This window comes from Oryza glaberrima, chromosome 10, assembly GCF_000147395.1.
Source record: "Oryza glaberrima chromosome 10, OglaRS2, whole genome shotgun sequence".
Taxonomy (NCBI): Eukaryota; Viridiplantae; Streptophyta; class Magnoliopsida; order Poales; family Poaceae; genus Oryza; species Oryza glaberrima.
This window is the reverse complement of record NC_068335.1, coordinates 7,502,491-7,519,630: the sequence shown is the minus strand read 5'-3', so window position 1 is coordinate 7,519,630 and position 17,140 is coordinate 7,502,491. Positions and strand designations below refer to the sequence as shown.

Genomic DNA, 17,140 nt, shown 5'->3' with positions numbered 1-17,140 from the left:
TTGATCCAGCAGCGGTTGCATTGAAGCATATCCGCACGATAGAATATTTTTTGAATGACTCGCACCACACAGCGCGAACGCACGAAAGAATATTAAATAAGATGTTAGTTTTCCCTTTGATGATAAACTAGGACAAAGAAGTAGCATTAGCATGAAGGAGAGACTAGTACTATGACATGTCCCACAGATATGGTATGGGAAGTCATTTAAAAGAGTCGGAGAAAAATATAGTGCTGTTTTTTCCTCACAAATATAGTGTACAAGTAGAAAACTACATGATGTGTCCCATGTTATTTAGCTTATTGTGTATATCAAGGGTGCAACGGATAAATATCTTCCTTTTGAGGAACTATATGTAATAATATCGCTTTTTTTTTCATTTATGTAATAATATTATGAATGTAATAATATTGCTGTTGATGCCATGAACAATACTTCAGATTTTATCAGTGGACATATATGCAATGCAATGTTTAATTAGCAGAAACAAATGAAAATAATGAAGAAATATAATAATACATGTAGCTCATCCATTGAACCTGTTAGTTCTATAATACTCCCTCCGTCCTATTTTAAGCGCAATAATAAGTTTACGTGTCCAACTTTGATCGTTCGTTTTATTTAAATTTTTTTTCTGACCTAGAGAAATAATATGTATGGCCTATGAAATACATTATAAATAGTTATCTGATAAAACATCAATATAATAAAAATAACAGCAAATTCAAAATAGTTATTTGATTTAAACAAGAAATACAAATTTCAAGCATCCCATGTTAGCAAAACTGAGAAGATGACTTAGATTTTACGGAAACTCTATTGGGATTTGGGAGATTTTACGGAAACTCCGTTGGGATTTGGGAGATTCGGCTGTGTTTAGTTCATACTGAAGTTTGAAAGTTTGGTTGAAATTGGTACAATGTGATAGAAAAGTTGTGTGTATATGAAAGGTTTGATGTGATGGAAAGTTGGAAGTTTGGAAAAAAACTTTGGAACTAAACAGGGCCTCAAAACCTAACCTGCCATGGTAATAAAAGCACTTGTTGAAAGATCTGAGCAACCTCAGCAGGGTAGAGAACACAACCTAAGGGTGCTACGGCAGAAGCACCAAACTGGTTACAACTTAAAAGGGCTGAGTTGTGCTGTCTATTCTTTGGTATAGACAAAGGCTGCTAATTCTGTTCAAGTGTTCATGATGAGGCTTGTTCAGCTGCCATAGCATCACTGATGATGTCAGTAGACGGTAATTCTTCCGTACTTAATTGGTCTTCATTTGGGGTCGGATGTGTCTGTCTTAATGGGTATAGCAGAGTGCCAACTTGGGCCATATGCATGAGATTGAACTCTATCTATAACTTGACATGTGACATTTTATAGTGTCTCTCACGTACTGCTCCATGTTTCCCAAGATTTATGTCAGCAGGAACTCATTTTAAAATGAGAAAGAAAAATGATAACCGAATTCTCTTCACAAGTCTACTTGTGCTTTGCAGACTGCACATGTTAGAAACTTGTACCTATATGTTAACCAATGAGCTCAGCGACTCTTTTGATAAGCATTTCCTTTGTCCCTCCAACCTTCACTTTTCTTGCACTAAGGAAGCACTTCAGATCTGCAACTGTTAGCAAACGCAGCTCACCTCGCTTCTGATGATCTGTCACCTGAAATTTTGGCATCGAGCTATTAAATTATTATAAAAAAGCAGTTATATATCTATATGATCATCAGACATTTTTAAGAAGCAAAAAGTTACTGTTACCTTTCTAACTATGTCATCATTGAGTACATCAGAGTTTGTTTTTGAGTTCATTGAAGTTAACTCAGTGCTGTTAACTACTCTCCTTCCTTTTGCCTTTGTTGCCTTTTTCATTAGCTCATCCTTCTGATTATTTACCACCTGAAGGAATAAATTCATCATTAAGATCACAACATCAATATGGAGAGCTATCTAGACTACAATCCGAAAGAAAATTTGTAAGATCACCTTTTTAGTGAAGTGGTCTTTGACATGTTCTGTTCTTATTGTTGGTTTTGTTACTGCAGTTAACACATCTTTGCGAACCTTCTGTTTAGTCTTTGAATTTGTTGGTGCAGTTTTCTCATCATTGCTGACTACACACTTCAATGTTGGTTTCATTACCTTAGTGCTAAGCATATCATTCTTGACACCTGGTATTGCTCTAGTCTCATCTGGGACTTGAGGTATACAATCTTTACTGTGCATAGAGAAACATTTGAGTCAGGAACAAGCAATTAAGATTTTGATGTGTGCATGTACTGCAGAAAAAATATAATAAAGAGAATAATGTTCTGAATTCCATATGTCATGTACTATGGGAGCCAAAAACAAATAAATTACTGGATTCCTAGAATTCATAACATAATAGCTTATGATCAGAAGATAATAAATAATAGCTTACTGTCTATTCTCAGTCACCAGTCCAAATTCAGAGAAATTTCCTTTTTGTCCAGTTCCAGTATCCACATAGCATTGTCAATATGTAATACTGTAGGACGATTATTCCCATTCTAATAAGAACAAAAAAAAAAGCCCTACCCAAGGGGAGAGACATCCCAAAGGCATTACAGTTAAGGTCGAGAAAAGGCCCCGAAAGCCCCAAAAAATTCTTACCCGTACAGGGACTCAATTGCCACAGACCATGTCTTAACACGTACTTTAGAGGAACATACAACAAGTGGCAGCCTTTTTTTTTTTTTTTTGTGAGAACGAGGGTTCGAGCCCTAGTTGACACAACTAGAGGGCTTACACCGTGCTATAAGAACAGAAAATGTTATTTCTTGTTGCTGCACACCAAATGCAAATATCTAATGAAGCAAAAAAGTCACAGGGCCTGCCTGGAAGGTATTTCTGGGGCTGTGACTTTGCCGAAAATACATGAACAATGCAATGAAGAATAGTTTAAGGATAAAATTTTTACACTTACATGCTCTTAGTGCTACAAAAGCCAAGCTGGAGAGGCGAAAGCAACAAAAATACCTCTAGTTATTAATTCTAAAATCAAGTTCTAAATTCAAAATTGACTGCATGTTATACAAGTCACAGCTCAAACAAGCGACCCAGAGACCCTCCCAAACTACCCATTAAGTTGAATGGTTTCTCTGAAGTACAAGGTATCGCTTTATGCAAGATACAATATTTGTACGTAACAATAAAATTTTATGTTAAATGACCAAGAATAGAATTCTCTAACACACAAATAAATATGAAAAGATCAGATACATATCTTCCTGCTTGTATCCAAATTTTCCTTTTGTGAGTAATCCTGTAAATGCACTGCACAGAAGGAATTTTAGGTTTTGTACTTATTCCTACAAATGGTATGTGCTGAAAGAAGAATTTACTGATAGTTAGTACTTGATACCTTTTGATACTTCTTGACAATTTCTATCCAGAGACTCTGCATGCTTTCTTTTATGACCTCCAGAAACCTGCAAGGATCACTGAGGGTTTCAGCCCTCCTGAAACTTCATTTTCAACAATTAGGAAGCATTGAAGCACACTGTAACCATCTCATGCTTGCATCAATATTAATTTGACATAGACAAATGTATCCGTTGAAGCTCTATTTGGCCAAACAGAAAATAATGCTAGTATTTTTGTCACCAGAGGATGTAAAGGATGTTTGCATGTAAGTATCCTTAATTAACCTTAACTCTTTCATACAGCCCTAAATTCACTTGGATAGACTTGCATTTGATAAACTAACAGGGTTCAGATAGCTTGCTTTAGGGAAAGTTACCAGTGTTGAATTTGTCAGAGAAGTATGTCTCAATTTGTCCGAGTTATCTGCATCAGAATGTTCTGCAACATGTGTTTGCCAACGTCATAATGGAAAATGAACTCAAAAACAGGATGTACCGAAAAAGTGAAAAAAAGATGTTCAACACGTGTGCATTTACTGATAGTCGCAATATTTACCTGAAGAATGCTTTCTTTTGTGTCCCTGTTCTGATTTACCTCTGCTGAATGACGGCTTCAATAAGGCAACTTGTGCTGCATAAGATTTGAATACAGAGGTAAATGAAGTTATTCCTACTCTAAATTGTGAATAACTTGAGACATGCACAAACAATTCATCTTTAAGGAAATAAAACAAAGATTATCGATCTTGTATTTATTAGAATAAATTGGAGGAAAGCAAAACTTGATCTTACACTTGCATAAATTGGTTCGAACAATGCACTGGGTTTGGCAATCATAATTGATGGAGCCTTTTCTATTGCCAGTGTCATCATTGTCAAGAGATAGACTTGTCATCTGAACTTTGGTATTCCATGGTTTGATACTTGTAGAACATAGAACAGCAGGTTTCGGAGTGCGAAAGTCTTAAATTACAAATACGGAGTAATTAGCATTTTGCAGGTCCTGAAACAAAAATTTCAGTTGTAGAAGAGAGTAATGTGACACATTGTACCTAGAGCCAAAGATTGATCATTCGTCAAAATATTTGTATGAACTAGTCTAAGATCCTCAGAGTTGTTAGTTCTTGCACTGCTCATAGCCTTATCCCAGGTAGGCAGAGTTGCTGTAGAATTGAGTAGTAACTGCTCCTGCAACATTTAAAGATTTGCCAGGGTCAGATTTCATAATTGCTTAGTGAAAATTAAAGGCTAACATCATTGAAGATTAGAAACACAAACTTAAACACATTTAACAATTAAAATTAATTTCTATCAGTTTAATGATCATATAATGATACAGTATTTCCCTGCTGTGTAGATAAAACAAGCAAATATTTACCTTTTTGTTAATACTTCCTTCAGTCATAGAAGTTTAGGACAAGATTTGGTCAAACTTTTGAAATTCCAGCCATTAATTTCTTATAAAATTGCTTAGTTTTGAAAACAGAAAATTATATGCATAGATTTGCCTTAAAAAGTACTGTTATAATATCATATACTTAATATATTTTATAAACTTACTGTAATACAAAATTGATGGCCGGAATTTCAAAAGTTTCACCGAATCTCGTTGTAAACATTAAATATTTATGACTGGAGGGAGTACACTGAATAGCATCATTACCCTTTCAAAAGAAGGTAGTGTCGGCGGTGGTAGTAAATCTGGTAATGACCTATCCCTGTAATTTTCTTGATTGTCCCCTAACAAAAACTTCCAATATAATTGAGTTTTTATGTATATATAGTGTTTAATTTACAAGTTAATTTTCAATATGCCATGTTTGACAAAGAAACATATCTATTTTTCTATATGTAACAACCAAGAGGCCTTTAGCTTGTAGAGTAAACAAATATCACTCTTAACATTTGAGTGAAACAAAACAACAATTACAAGAAAACTGCAGTTGCTCAAGCAGTACCTTAATTACTAGGTGATTCTGGCCAAAGAAGTTCCAAGCTGAAATATGGAGCAAAAGTGAAGCAATCTCATAAATTGTTGTTTCTTGCAAATAAAATTAGTGTTTCCTGTAATAATTAATTTTAAAGACAAAAGTACCCATGTAATGATGGCTATATTGCCTAATATGAATATTGGAGCATTAAATTGACTAGAAGCATGCATGAAAGTTGAAGTTCACGGAGAAGATTTTCATTAGACTTAGCAAAAAAATGTCATTTACCATTCAATAATCCCATAAAGGATTGCAAGGCACACATTGCCCTCGATGCTCTAGAAGATTTGGGGGCTGGTTGGAGCCCTGAACCTTGTAGAACAAATGAACAAGGCAACCTACATAAGTATAGGAGGTAATGAACATATCAGATGCATATTGAGATGCATATCAATATAAAATTATAAACTGTCTGAAAGCAACATGCACAAAGAGGATATATAGCAGGAACTACCATATTTCATGGGAAGATTCGTAACCAAATCTGACTGCTGCATAATGACTGTAGTCTGCCTCTAAACCATGCTGCAGATATGTACACGAGTAAAATGTTATTTGAGGGAGCTGATCCCAAAGGAAAAGCATGAAATAAATAAATAAATAAAAACATATAGCCATATATTAAGAAGATAAGAATTGCCACATGGCACCTTAAGTGAGCAAAGCTGCATAAACTTGTCCAAGCACTGTCCTGTAGGGAGTGTCATGCTAAAACCTGTTATGAGGGGGAAATAAAAATCTTCTGAAAAATGAATTAAGTTGAGGAGTGACACAAAATAAGAAAAAATAATTTACACCAGTAAATAAAGTTTAATTTTTCATGTATGCCGTTGATTTTGAGCATTTCTCATTCATGCCATCCTTTCATTCAGATCATTTTCACTTGCCATTCTCACCCAATTTTGCTGACCTAGCTCGGCTGCAAACTAGCATCACTGTAGAGGCTGCTCTCTCCTGCTAACCAGCATGGAGAAGCTGATCTCACAGTCCAGACTCCAGAACCCCCATCCAAAATATTATTTCTAGAGAAGCTAGCAAAGGCCACTTGAGGTTTGGTGATATGCCCTAGAGGCAATCATAGAGATGATTGTATCATATACTATGTTTACATATTTATCCGACATTATTCCTTGAAATAGATAACTCATTATTGATTAATGAATATGTGATTCTTTCATGAGACTCTTTATGTTGTATGTTGCTATTTCTAATGTATCCCTGATCAAATATCATATGTGGAATAAATATGTTTAAATGATCAGCACATATATTGATTGATGATCATGTCTCATGGATCATGATATGGAGATACCAAATTAATAATGTGGAGACATGTTGGGGAACATGTGTTGGATAGACTCAATATGAGACACTGCAAGAGGTATATGTGTTGTGCCATCAGTGGTCTCATTTAGTATTGGTATATAATCCTTAGACCTGAGATTATCATGGTTCCCAACATGTGTAGTAGCTTTCTTAGGGACTGCTAAACGTTACTCCGTAACTGGGTAGTTATAAAAGTAGTCTTCGGGTATGCTATGAAACATGTAGTGGGATATGAATAATTAAGATGAGATTCGCCCCTCCTATGGAGAGATATCTCTGGGCCCCCCGATGTTATCGATTATGGAAGTGCATGGCCATGCTAAAGTGATTGAGGAGTCAATCGTAGGTTATATAATCTATCACAGGTTCGAGTGAATGATTGAGCTATTAGAGGATGGCACATATCTAGCTTGGAGCTTAATCGATATTGTGAGGCAAAGGGATTCATACAAGTATACACTAGAGGTTCAACCGATATGATCTTTATGTATGCCCGGTGAGTCAATAAGTTCTGCTAGGGGCCGCTATTGACACGTGAACCGAAAAGGAGTTTTCGAGTTACAGCCGAGTGTACATAAACCTACAAGGTCGCACGCTTAACGGGCCGGAATAAGGGGATTGGATGGGAATCCAATATAAGCTTAATTCGGATAGGAATCCTAACAGGAGTCCTACGAGCCTTGGAGGCCTATTCATGGATCCTATAAATTTATGAGGGGGTGTGACCGGCGGATTGATTGGATCACGTGAGAAACCCTAGCTGCCACTTCCCCCCGAGCAAAACCCTAGCCGCGCGCGGGTGCTAGCACATCTGCGCGTGGCGTTCTGCCCCTGTACGTGTGGATACCGACAGAGGCGCCGCTGTCTGGCGGTGCTGATCGGCGTAAGAACACGGCGAGGAGAACGCACGAGGAGGAGAAGGTTGGGCTGTTGCGATCGACTACTTCCTCTACATCGACACACGCTACGTCCCCGACGTTTCTTCGGCTTCTTAGCTCTTACTTCCGCTGCACAGCACGTCGAGTGGTAACGATCTATGATCTAATACTTGCATGGTTCCTGGTTTACGCGGTAGAAAATTTTTTAATTTATGCTATCATAGCCTACACGTATCCCAACACTCCATTCTCATTGTTCAGGCCTTCAGGGCCTCTGACAGTGCCATGGGCACAACCACTTCCTGGCAACCTGGTCTCCACCACCCCCCGCCAGAGAGCAGTGTTATTACTTACTGATTGGGTATCGACCAGGATAAGGTACTTGGTCACTTGGTCAACAGTCTAACTGTTGGGTCACCAGTTGGACTGCAGATGCCATATATTACGCGATGCTATATTAAATTGCATTGACTGCAAGCAACAGCAATGAAGAATTGGGTTTGAGCCACAGCCTCATATCCATTTTTTGGAAAAAAGAAGAAACAGACATTGGTCAGTTGGATGAGAAACCATCTGTCCAAGCCAAAATTTTCTGGTCAACTGCTTGAACGGTCCATTTTTGGAAAAAGAAGAAATAACGGTCCATGGACCAGCTCAAGCGCTGGGTTCAGTTTTTTATGGTTGGACCCCAGGGCTAATCCATGTCTAATAACACCACTAGAGAGAGGATGGCTAGTAAGTTCTTCTGCATCGCTCGACTGCCTAAGCAAAAAGAAAGTCTTTGGTACTGTTTGCCTGCCTTATCTAGCCTTGTGTTTCAGTGTGCTCGTCACAAGCAGGAGCTTGCAAGGATCATGTGTATATATGCATTTGTTTGTTTTTAGTCATTTTGCTTTTATGGATCTAAAAGCTATGAAAGCTGAGCAGAGCTGTATGCTGATTGGATCTGCGTGACTACATGTGAAAGCTACGAATGCCACCATGCTGGGCAGGGATGGATGCTGTATTTTCCTTTTAACTTTCTGGCATCGCTCTTCTCTGCTTGGCGTCGCTGTGGGGTGCTTCTCACATCACTGATCATGTGCAGTAGAGTGGTGAAGACAATGGCCGGAGGAAGGAGTAACAGATGCATTCTTGTCTTTTGAGGAAAAAAGGCGCGGGGGGAGTAAATCTATCACACTATATAACCTCAGTGGTAAACATAAAATGTGGCTTGACAGAGGAATGGCATAAAGAAGAAATGCTCAATTAGTGACAAATTATAAATGTTTCTTAGCACCAAAAAATAATAGTCCCAAAAATGTTTAGCTTACCTATCACATGGCCTTCCTGAAGGGTTGGAAGAGTAGTACATGCTGTTCGGAAATTACAATAATCCAAAATTACTTCCTTGCCGTTTTCAAATGTTTCCATCTTATCAGAGCTAACAAAATCAGAGAACTAGCAGCAAAACATGTAAGTTCACTGTATTTTTTTTTTCTGCTGTTGTGGCAAAAGAAGTAAAAGATGAAGAATACCTTAGGTGTTGTAAACCAAAGTGCATCTGGTGAGACAGCAAATTCAATATCATCATTTCTCCCAAGCTTGACTTCCTGCAACCATTCGACCAACAAATGTACAAGTTTGTGTCATCAAGGTAAATGATAAAGGACAGAAAATAGTGGATACGAATAATTAAATAGCTTAACTGCAAGAAAAAAGAGGGTGCAGAAGGCATGGCAGCTATTTTTTATTTTGTAATCCAACACAGTATAATCTCTGTATTTTTTTTTGCTTGGTACAGTGTTTACATGGCTTGTTTCACTGAAATAAACTATACAAGAAGGACTTGGGCTTTCGGATCACAGATATGGGTATATGGCACAGCTTGCTTGGTACATTGTTTACATGGCTTGTTTCACTGAAATAAACTATACAAGAAGGACTTGGGCTTTTGGACCCCTGATGTGGCACAGCAGTACATACGTATGATGGATTAATACTCAGAGCATATAGTGTTTTGATAAATCAATTGCAATGAGGTGGCAACTATGGTTTCATGAGCATATCATGGAGATAGGGTGTACATTTCAATTTATTATGTCATGCACTAAAACATATTCAAAACTATCCTACAAAAACAACTCTAATTAATACCTAAAATAATGATAATTAATATTTATTCCAACACATTTACAGGCTGAATTAGCTACAAAGTCAGTTTAATTGATTTGCATCAAGATTACTCTAAACTGTGCTGAAGTCAAGCAAATGGGCTTGTGTAGAAAGAAAGTGACCAGAATTGCTGTTGCATGATTTGTGATATATTTTTGCATTACTGTTTTCCTCCATTGCTTCACATATCCAATCACATGGTCATATCAAGAAATCACATGACACTTTTTGGAGAGAAATGAAAGGACTAACATGCAGCATTATAGAAATGTAAATATTTTTCCATGTTTTTGGACATTGGTTGCTTCACTGATAGGGAGAAATTTACGATACCACGTTCACCGTGCATTGGTCAGTTCTCTCCTTAGTATCAGCAAACGTCGAAAGGACATACACGCTCTCCCCAAGACACCTCCATCCATGCTCAAGCATCAGGGAGCGCAGGTCGCACTCGACAGCTTTCGCAACCAGTGAGCCCGAACAAACCACCTCCTCCTCCTCGCCAACCTACAACGTCCAACGCCGAACAAGCCAGCACATCCTCACGAACCATTACTCGGTGCAGCAAAACGTCGAGCAGGTAGCGGGCGCAGGATAGAAGCGCTCACCGCGGCACCCTCGAACGCCTCCGCGATCCCCGACACGGCCTCCGCGGCAGCGCAAGACTGGCATCTCTGCATCCAGCCAGCCACAGCACGAAACTCGCCGTCAAGAACAGTACGGACGAGCACACATCGCTTTTTTCGGGTGGGTGCGAGCTAGCGCGAAGAGTTGGGAACCTGGTAGACAACGAGGACGTCGGACGGGGGCTGGGGGAGGCACGCGAGGCGGTGGCGGCGGGAGAGCCTGCAGCAGAGGATGTCGAGGTCGAGGGCGGGGACGGCGGCGGGGAAGGAGAGTTGTCGGAGGATGAACGGAGGAGGTGGCGCGGAGGGGACGGCGCGGGCGCGCACGAGGACTTTGTTGCGGAACATTGCAGCTTTGCTGCTCGGAGAGTCGGAGGTGGGGCCTTCCGGCCTGACCAAAGATCTGAGTCCCAAATTTGAATTTTTAACCCATATATAATCCGACAGTCATTAAAATCTCGATGAAATTTTACATGATCCGAATGCTGTGGTAATAGTTATAAATTTTGGCATATGACATAATTTCGAGTATTATGGCTACAGTGCTTCATAAAACGAACAGTTGATCCATTGATCTCGATCACTCTACTAATGAGATATAATATACTCCATAATGTAAGACTTTCTGGCATTGCCTAGATTCATATAAGATATTAATGAATCTAGACATATATAGTGTTTAGATTATTAACATCTATATGAATATGAGCAATGCTAGAAAGTCTTATATTGTGAAACAGAGGAATTACCTCTAATCTCTACAATTATAAAAATTAAAGATGTTTTTGTCGGTAATTTTATAAATCATCCGTGTTTAAGTCGGTTTTAATTTTTTGTTTCGGTTTTAATCTCTACTCCTCAAAATCCGTAACATAAAAAAGGGCACGCTGAAAAGAAAACACGCCATAAAAAACGCGAAAGAAAAACAGAGGAAAAAAGAAGTCCGATTGGTACCGGATAAAAAAATAGCAAAAAATTTTGGGTAAAAAAAAAGGCTGACCGTTAAAAAAAATCACCGACTGTAAAGAAAATCATGTGGAAAAACGGATTGGTATCAGTCCGTCTCTTTATCTGCCTTTTTTCCTTTTTTTCGCTTTTCTTTTTTTTCGTCCGTTTTTTTCCATCCGTATTTTTTATCCACTGTTCTTTCCGGTTATTTTGCCATCGCCTTTTTCCCTTTTATTCATCCATTTTCTTTTCGTCTCTATTTTTTATTCATATTTTTTTATGCGGAAGGGTGTGCGTATATGGTGAGGATTCTTTTTTATCTACTCGTTTTTTTTCGTCGGGCCGAACCTTAGCACCACCACCACATTGATCAATCTCCTCGTGCTTTCCCTCCTCTATTTGATTGTAAAAAAATGCCCTCTACTCCATCATCATTTTCCCCATATTTTTTCTTTTCAGTTCCGCTTTAATTCACCAGATTCCATCTTTATTTAGAAGTCACCGTTTATATCCCACAGTTTTGTGGATTCACTCCAATTTTGATAAAAACGACAAAAGGAGATTGAGTGAATCAAAAGCCCTCAATCGAAAGATTCGACTGAATTTGATGGGAGTATCGGTTCTGGCATCGTACTACACGGGACTGTCTTTCGGAGGTTGAAGATGACAGTCGACTATGCGAGCTGTCTTTCGGAGGTTGAAGATGACAGTCGACTATGCGAGCTAGGTTATAGTTCTACTTGTGGGCTAGGTCAAAGAGAAGCAGATGGCAGCCGACTATGTGAGCTAGGCCTATAGTTCTACTTGTGAGCTAGGTCAAAGAGAAACAGTCAAGCAGGAGGGAGGTAGTGGGCTGGACCGAGACTGAAAAGGAAGGAAGAAAATGAGTTTTTGACCCAAAATCAAAAAGTATAATGTATAGCAATCCAAAAATGTTTTTACCCGTTGCAACGCACGGGTATTTTTTCTAGTATTATAAAAAATAAAGATATTTTCGTTAGAATTTTCGTACGTCATTCGTATTTAAGTCGGTTTTTAGTTGGTTATATCTCACCCTATACAATTCGATGTGAGTCTATATACTAACTAGTTCCTTTGTCCTAGAATATAAGCATTTTTAGAGTTGGACACGGTTATTAAGAAAGTAAGTATAAGTGTGTTGTCGAAACGACAACCGCATACGTCGAAAGACGTGGTTACTCAACAGTGGTTGGAAAGAAACGAAGTGTATTAAATTTAGAATTTTTCACTTGGATCCCCCATTACATGGCCCTAGGGGGACTATTTATAGCCCCATTACAGGTTCTTACTAGTAGGGTTTAGGTTATACATGGGAATTTACATGGTTGCCCTTACGAAAGGGACATTTACAGGGGTACATAATGTTACGGAGGCTCATGGGCCCCTGATGGGCCGTCGGGCGATCGCCGACCCTATAGCCCCTAGGCTTGATGGGCCGGAAAAGCTTCTTCGGCCCTCGCAGGGGTGAACTTGCCATGGCGAAGCCGTCTTCCTTCGGCAGATACTCTACGCCTTGCACCCTTCACCTGGGACACCTCTGGCTTGACAAGGTACTCGCACGACCCCTCACCTCTCACCGTTCTTGCTCCATAGTCTTCGCCACGGGTTTCGACAGATTTGGTCAAAGGGCCTCATGCCATCCGCCAACAAGCCCCTCACGGGCAAGGGTGAGATTGGAGCTTCGGCCAAGACCGTGCAAACCATGTGGTATGGTATGCGGCGCCCCCTTTCGACTGATGCTCCTGCCGAAACCTACATTGTTCCTGCGAATAAGGTTTGTTATTTGTGCGACTGGTATTATTTTGCCGCTCTTCGCCTCCTGCGGCCGGTGGCATATACATATATATATTTTTTTACTTTTTTCGGGTCGAAAGGAACAGTATTGGGCTTTCCCTTCATGGGCCTTTTTTTTTTACTGTGCTGCTCGGTTGGTGGGAATTTACCGTTTCGCCTACCCTTGCGACACGTGGCGCTGTATTACTGGTGGGTAGGCGAACCCTTGGGGTTTTTCCCCCTGGTCTTTTTCGCTGATCAGGTGTTTGCCTTGGGGTTTTTCCACAAATTATCAATCACACAAAAATAAAAAGAAGGCGGAGGACACAGAGGTTTTATACTGGTTCGGGCCTCCGTGGTGGATAATAGCCCTACATCCAGTTTCTTTTCTCTTTTTCTTTTTTTTTCCTTTTTTTTTCTTGCCGAAAGGCTTACATAGTGCCGAAGGGCTTGCATAATGCCAAAGGGCTGATATGTACATTTTTACAAGTTGGCGATTTGGGTGCCACCCATTCTAGACATAGAAGCGCTTGAGAGAGGCGGCGTTCCAGGAATGGTCGAACTCGTCACCTTCTAGTGTCGCCAATCGAAAAGATCCCGTCCTGGACTTGTGCTTGATGAGGTATGGTCCTTCCCACTTTGATTCAAGCTTGCCAACAGCAATCGGGTTCGCTTTCTTCCTTAGGACAAGATGACCAGGCATCAGCTCCGTCGGTCGAACTTTTTTGTTGTAAGTTGCCAAAGTGCTTGTGGCATACTTGTGCATGTGCTCGAGTGCTTCGACTCTTACCCCTTCCAAGAGTTCGAGCGATACTTCGCGCCCCTCTTCGCTCCCAGAGAACATCACCCTTGGTAAGTTAGTCCCTAGCTCTGCTGGGGTCATTGCCTCATTGTCATAAAGAAGCATGAACGGGCTAAACTTGGTTGGTCTTGTGGAGGTCGTCCGAAGGGCCCAGAGAACCGATAGCATTTCCTCTGGCCATTTGCCTTTCGCTGCCCCCTCGAGCCTTTTCTTTAGTGCTTCTAGGATCTTGCCATTTGTACGATCGGCCGCCCCATTTGACTGCGGGTGCGCGACCGACGCGAACCTGATTTCCAGGTTAAGCCCTTCGCACATTTCTCTGAACTTATCAGAGTCAAACTGCTTCCCGTTGTCAGTGATGAACTCTTTTGGCACTCCGAAACGGCAAACAATGTTTTTCCACACAAACTTCTGTACTGCTGCCGAAGTGATTGCCCCGAGGGGTTCGGCTTCAATCCATCGAGAGAAATATTCCACAGCCACAATTACGAACTTATACCCGTTTCGCGCCACCGGGAACGGCCCGATGATGTCCAGTCCCCATCTGGCGAAGGGCCATATTGGCGCAATGGGCTGCAGATCATACTGGGGTGCGGTTTGGCTTCGGCCATGATGCTGGCAACTTTCGCACTTCTTGATTTGCTCAACACAGACTTTCAACACAGTGGGCCAATAAACTCCTTGTCTAAACACTTTGGAGGCCACTCTTCTTGCGGCCTGGTGCGCACCACATAGCCCCTGGTGTATCTCCTTTGCCATTTCCTCGCCTTCGGCAAAAGAGATGCAACAAAGTAAGGGTTGAAGTACCCCGGAGCGATAAAGCTGGCCTGAGACCATCTTATACTTCATGGCTCTGAGTTGCAAACGCTTTGCTTCTGCTTCGTCTTCCGGAAGCCAGCCAGTTTCAAGGTGTTTCACAAACGGGGTTCGCCAGTCATATGGGTCTTCGCCCAGTTTCACCTGGTCGATTGCCATGATCTCCGAGCTGTCCGTGGGCACACTTGGAGCATGCAGGACTTCGAAAAAGATGCCAGACGAATGTGGGCCACCATAAGCAGCGGATTTCACCAAGGTGTCTGCTTCCTCGTTCTGGCCTCTAGGTAAGTGTTCGACCGTTATGCCGGTGAAGCATTTTTCCATGAACCGAACGGCCTCCAGATACCTCTTCATCCCTTCTTCTTTTGCCTCGAAGGATTTGTCAACATGGCCTGCCACCAACTTGGAGTCGGTTCGAATTAGCAAGCGCCGGAATCCCAGTGCTTTCGCCTTTCTTAGGCCCAGGAGAATGACTTCGTATTCTGCTGCGTTGTTGGTTGTATCGAACTACAGCCTTGCAGCGTACCGAATCGGCACACCATTCGCGAAAAGAGGACTACCGCAATGCCTGCTCCCCTGTGCGACCATGAACCGTCGGAGCACATCACCCAGAATTGTTCGGCGGGCTCGGGCTCGGATGCAAATACCGGTGTCCATTCAGCTACGAAGTCAGCTAACACTTGAGACTTGATAGCAGTGCGTGCAATAAAATGCAAGTCGAACGGGGATAGCTCTGCCGCCCACTTGCTGAGCCGGCTAGAGACTTCCTTGCCTCGGAGTATTTCGCCCAAAGGGTACTGCGATGGCACTATGACTTTGTGGGCCTGGAAGTAGTGCTTAAGCTTGCGCGAAGCCATCACCAGGGCGTAAGCGAGTTTTTCCATTTCAATGTATCTTGTCTTCGCTCCTTGCAGTGCTTCGGAGATGAAGTAGACCGGTTTCTGTCCGAACTCTGTTTCTTGGACGAGGGCAGCACTGACTGCCACCGGCGAAGCTGCTAAGTATAGTAGCAGTTCGCTTCCTGGGGGTGGGCTTATCAGAGCTGGCGGGCTTTGCAGGTATTGCTTTAGCTCATTGAACGCTGCTTGGCACTCTGGTGTCCAATTAAACTTTCCCGCGCCCCGGAGGGTCTTGAAGAAGGGCAAACCTCTTTCGGCTGCCCTTGAGAGGAATCGACTGAGTGCCGCGATTCGGCCCGCAAGCTTTTGTACTTCATGTACGCTTCACGGAGGCTTCATTTGCTGGATGGCATCGATTTTCTCAGGATTCGCCTCGATGCCTCTTTCGGAAACAAGGAAGCCCAACAACTTGCCTGCGCGAACGCCGAAAACACACTTCTCCGGATTCAGTTTTATGCCTGCTGCGCGCAAGTTGTCGAATGTCTCCTGCAGGTCGATCGCATGGTCGAAAGCCTTGCGGCCTTTTACGACGATGTCGTCGACATAAGCTTCCACATTCCGCCCCAACTGCTTACAAAGGACCTTGTACACTAGCCTGGCGAAGGTTGCTCCTGCATTCCTCAGGCCGAAAGGCATCCTGATGAGATCTATCGAAACACCTCCCACCTCGTCGGGGCTCCAGGCGAAGATATCAATGTTCTTCTTGAGCACCTCTAGGATGCTCTCAACTTCCTCTTTGCCCATGTCGCCCCCCAGCAATACGAGCTTTGTGGGGACGACATCATCAATCTGCACCTTTATTATCTTGCTGTGAGGGGTGGGTTTTGGCGCGTGCTTCGGCCGGTCATGCGGTTCGACCTCAACATTGTGCACTGCTCTGTTGATTATGGCTAGATCGCCTTTTGAAGCGGCCGAAGGCTGAAGCCCCTTGACCACTATCACTCCTGTCAGACCGGGCATCTTGAGCTTGAGATAATTGTGGTGGGAAATGGCTTCGAACTTGTTCAGGGTTGCACGACCGAAGATGGCGTTGTAGTTGTACGGGATGTCGACGACGTCGAACAGTACTTGCTCTTCGCGTCTGTTCTCCCCCGAGCCAAAAGCTATCAGCAAGAGTGCTTGGCCAAGAACTTGAACTGCTTCTCCGCTGAAACCACGGAGCGATGCTGGTGCTGGGGTAAGGGCTTGGGTGGTCAACCCCATCTTGGCATATGCTTCGGCAAAGATAACGTCGGCCGAACTCCCTCCGTCGACCAGGATTTGTCGGACTTCGAAGCCAGCTATCTCGGCTGAGATCACCAGAGGAACTTGATGCGGGAACATAACTCCTTCTGCATCTTCCGGCCCAAAAGAAATTAACTGGTTCAGGTATTGCGGCGCCCCTTCACCCGCTGAAGTGATGCTGTGGACCATTCGGATCTGCATCTTCTTCTGTCGTTTGGACAACTGGCTTGGCGGGTCAGCCCTTGTAATCACTTGGATTACCCTTCGCTGTGCGTCTTGGCGTTGTTCGGCTAGGGG

The 17,140-nt window shown here is 42.1% G+C and overlaps 1 protein-coding gene across 2 annotated transcripts; it reads right to left on the bottom strand.

The window, feature by feature from the left end:
• Positions 1-669: 669 nt before the first annotated feature.
• Positions 670-10,746, bottom strand: LOC127753366 (uncharacterized). 2 transcript variants are annotated; one of them, XM_052278841.1, is made up of 18 exons: positions 10,514-10,746; positions 10,343-10,408; positions 10,068-10,241; positions 9,098-9,172; positions 8,894-9,020; positions 6,027-6,091; positions 5,831-5,901; positions 5,605-5,714; positions 5,344-5,381; positions 4,438-4,573; positions 4,178-4,348; positions 3,942-4,016; positions 3,763-3,824; positions 3,385-3,451; positions 3,247-3,296; positions 1,986-2,219; positions 1,761-1,898; positions 670-1,662 (listed from the first exon to the last, which is right to left on the bottom strand). In XM_052278841.1, exons 1-18 carry the CDS (start codon positions 10,706-10,708, stop codon positions 1,525-1,527), a joined length of 1,992 nt encoding a protein of 663 aa, XP_052134801.1. In that variant the 5' UTR covers positions 10,709-10,746; the 3' UTR covers positions 670-1,524. The 2 variants fall into 2 exon arrangements, with proteins under 2 accessions (XP_052134801.1, XP_052134802.1); XM_052278842.1 differs by having other exon boundaries at positions 6,027-6,067.
• Between the last annotated feature and the right edge of the window lie 6,394 nt (positions 10,747-17,140).